This window comes from Hydra viridissima, unplaced genomic scaffold (assembly GCF_058129835.1).
Source record: "Hydra viridissima isolate aposymbiotic clone 2 unplaced genomic scaffold, HvirCarnegie_v1 scaffold_4, whole genome shotgun sequence".
NCBI lineage: Eukaryota > Metazoa > Cnidaria > Hydrozoa > Anthoathecata > Hydridae > Hydra > Hydra viridissima.
In genome coordinates, this window is record NW_028324303.1 from 221,202 (window position 1) to 222,627 (window position 1,426).

General features: G+C 31.6%; 1 protein-coding gene across 1 annotated transcript; it reads left to right on the top strand.

Moving 5' to 3' along the window:
• Positions 1-271: 271 nt before the first annotated feature.
• On the top strand, positions 272-1,081 carry LOC149889271 (uncharacterized). The gene has a single exon (XM_090084116.1). The coding sequence runs from the start codon at positions 272-274 to the stop codon at positions 1,079-1,081; it is 810 nt and encodes a 269-aa protein (XP_089940242.1).
• The last annotated feature ends 345 nt before the right edge of the window (positions 1,082-1,426 follow it).

Below are 1,426 nucleotides of genomic sequence, written 5' to 3' on the forward strand. Positions count from 1 at the left end.
AGAGTATAAATTGATTTTGAGCAAGCTTCAAAAGTTCAAGTCCATGATAAATGAAATATGAACAAAAACTAAAAGCAGTATTGATAAAATAACTAAAGAGTCTTTAATAAAAATGGGTAGGGAGGATGCAATAAATGCATTTAATAATATGTTTAAAAAATGATTTCACTCGAAGAACCTAAACACAATCTCGTCAATCTTTTTGTTTTAAATTTTTTTCTTGTGTTATAAAAAATGTCTTTTTTTAAAATACAAGACCCGAATAAGAGGGATGAGATTGTTAGAAATATTATTGAGAATAGAAAAAAGATTTATGAAGACAGCATCAAAAGCAGTATTTCAAATGCAAGTTTTCAGGCTGATTTCAGTAAGTTTTTATAAGCCTCTTTTTGAAAGGAATGAGAAGGTTAAAAACGAGCTAAAGAGCATAGCTGATAGAGCTGTTGATAGCAACCAACTATCTTTTCAGTTCAATGCAGATCCTGTAAAAGAGATTGATAGTGGAAGAATGAATGTAGGTGATATTGCATACTACTATCTATCCAATTACGCATCTAATAAAAACACTTCAGACAGAATATTTGGAGTGCATGCAAAAGATGGTAAAATGTATTTAGGAAAAGATGAGATATCTATAGACAATAATGATATAATTATTGGTGAAAACTGGTACAATGGAACAAAAGGTCTTTCGGAGCTTGTTACGAGATTTACACCTGATAAGTATACAGATGAAGATCTTCAAATATACAAAAAAATACTTTTAGATACTGACGCTATAGCTTCTAATGCTAATTCAAACAGACCTAGAGCCTCAAAGAGCGAAAAATATAGAACAATAATAGCACCTATTTGGAATGAAGTTAAAATTAATACTAAAGGTAGAAAAGGTTCTGGAGTAATTGTACTTCCAAGCGATCCTAATGCTCTAGTGCAAAGGCTTAACTTGAGTATAGCTGCTTGGCATGCTGGAAATGTTGCATCTAGAAACGAAGCGGTAGCTATATGCGATGAGCTGTTGAGGCAAAATTTCATTAATAAAGACGAGTTTAAATCATTGCAAAGATATATTGATATGTGATATTAAAAAAGTATATACTATTTATAAAAATGCTAATTATTAATAACAGAAGATACATAAAAAGGCACGTTATTGGAAGAGGAGGTATTATGGATACTATTACAAACTTTTTGAGAAAAGCAGCAGCTTCAAGCGCATCAAAGTTGTCTCTTTCTTTGTTAAAAAACGTAGCAAGAAGCGACATTGGAAGAGAAGCGTTAACAGCAGCTAAACATGTTGGTAAAGAGCTAGGTTATTCTGCAATATCAACAGCTAAGGATGTTGTCATTGACAAAGGTAAGAGAGCGTTAGAAAAAGTATATTCTATGACTGGAACAGTATAACCGGATAAAGATATGAGTCATA

What these genes read in the sequence shown, in the direction of transcription:
- LOC149889271 (XM_090084116.1), top strand. Translation starts at nt 272, where the DNA reads ATGAGATTGTTAGAAATATTATTGAGAATAGAAAAAAGATTTATGAAG.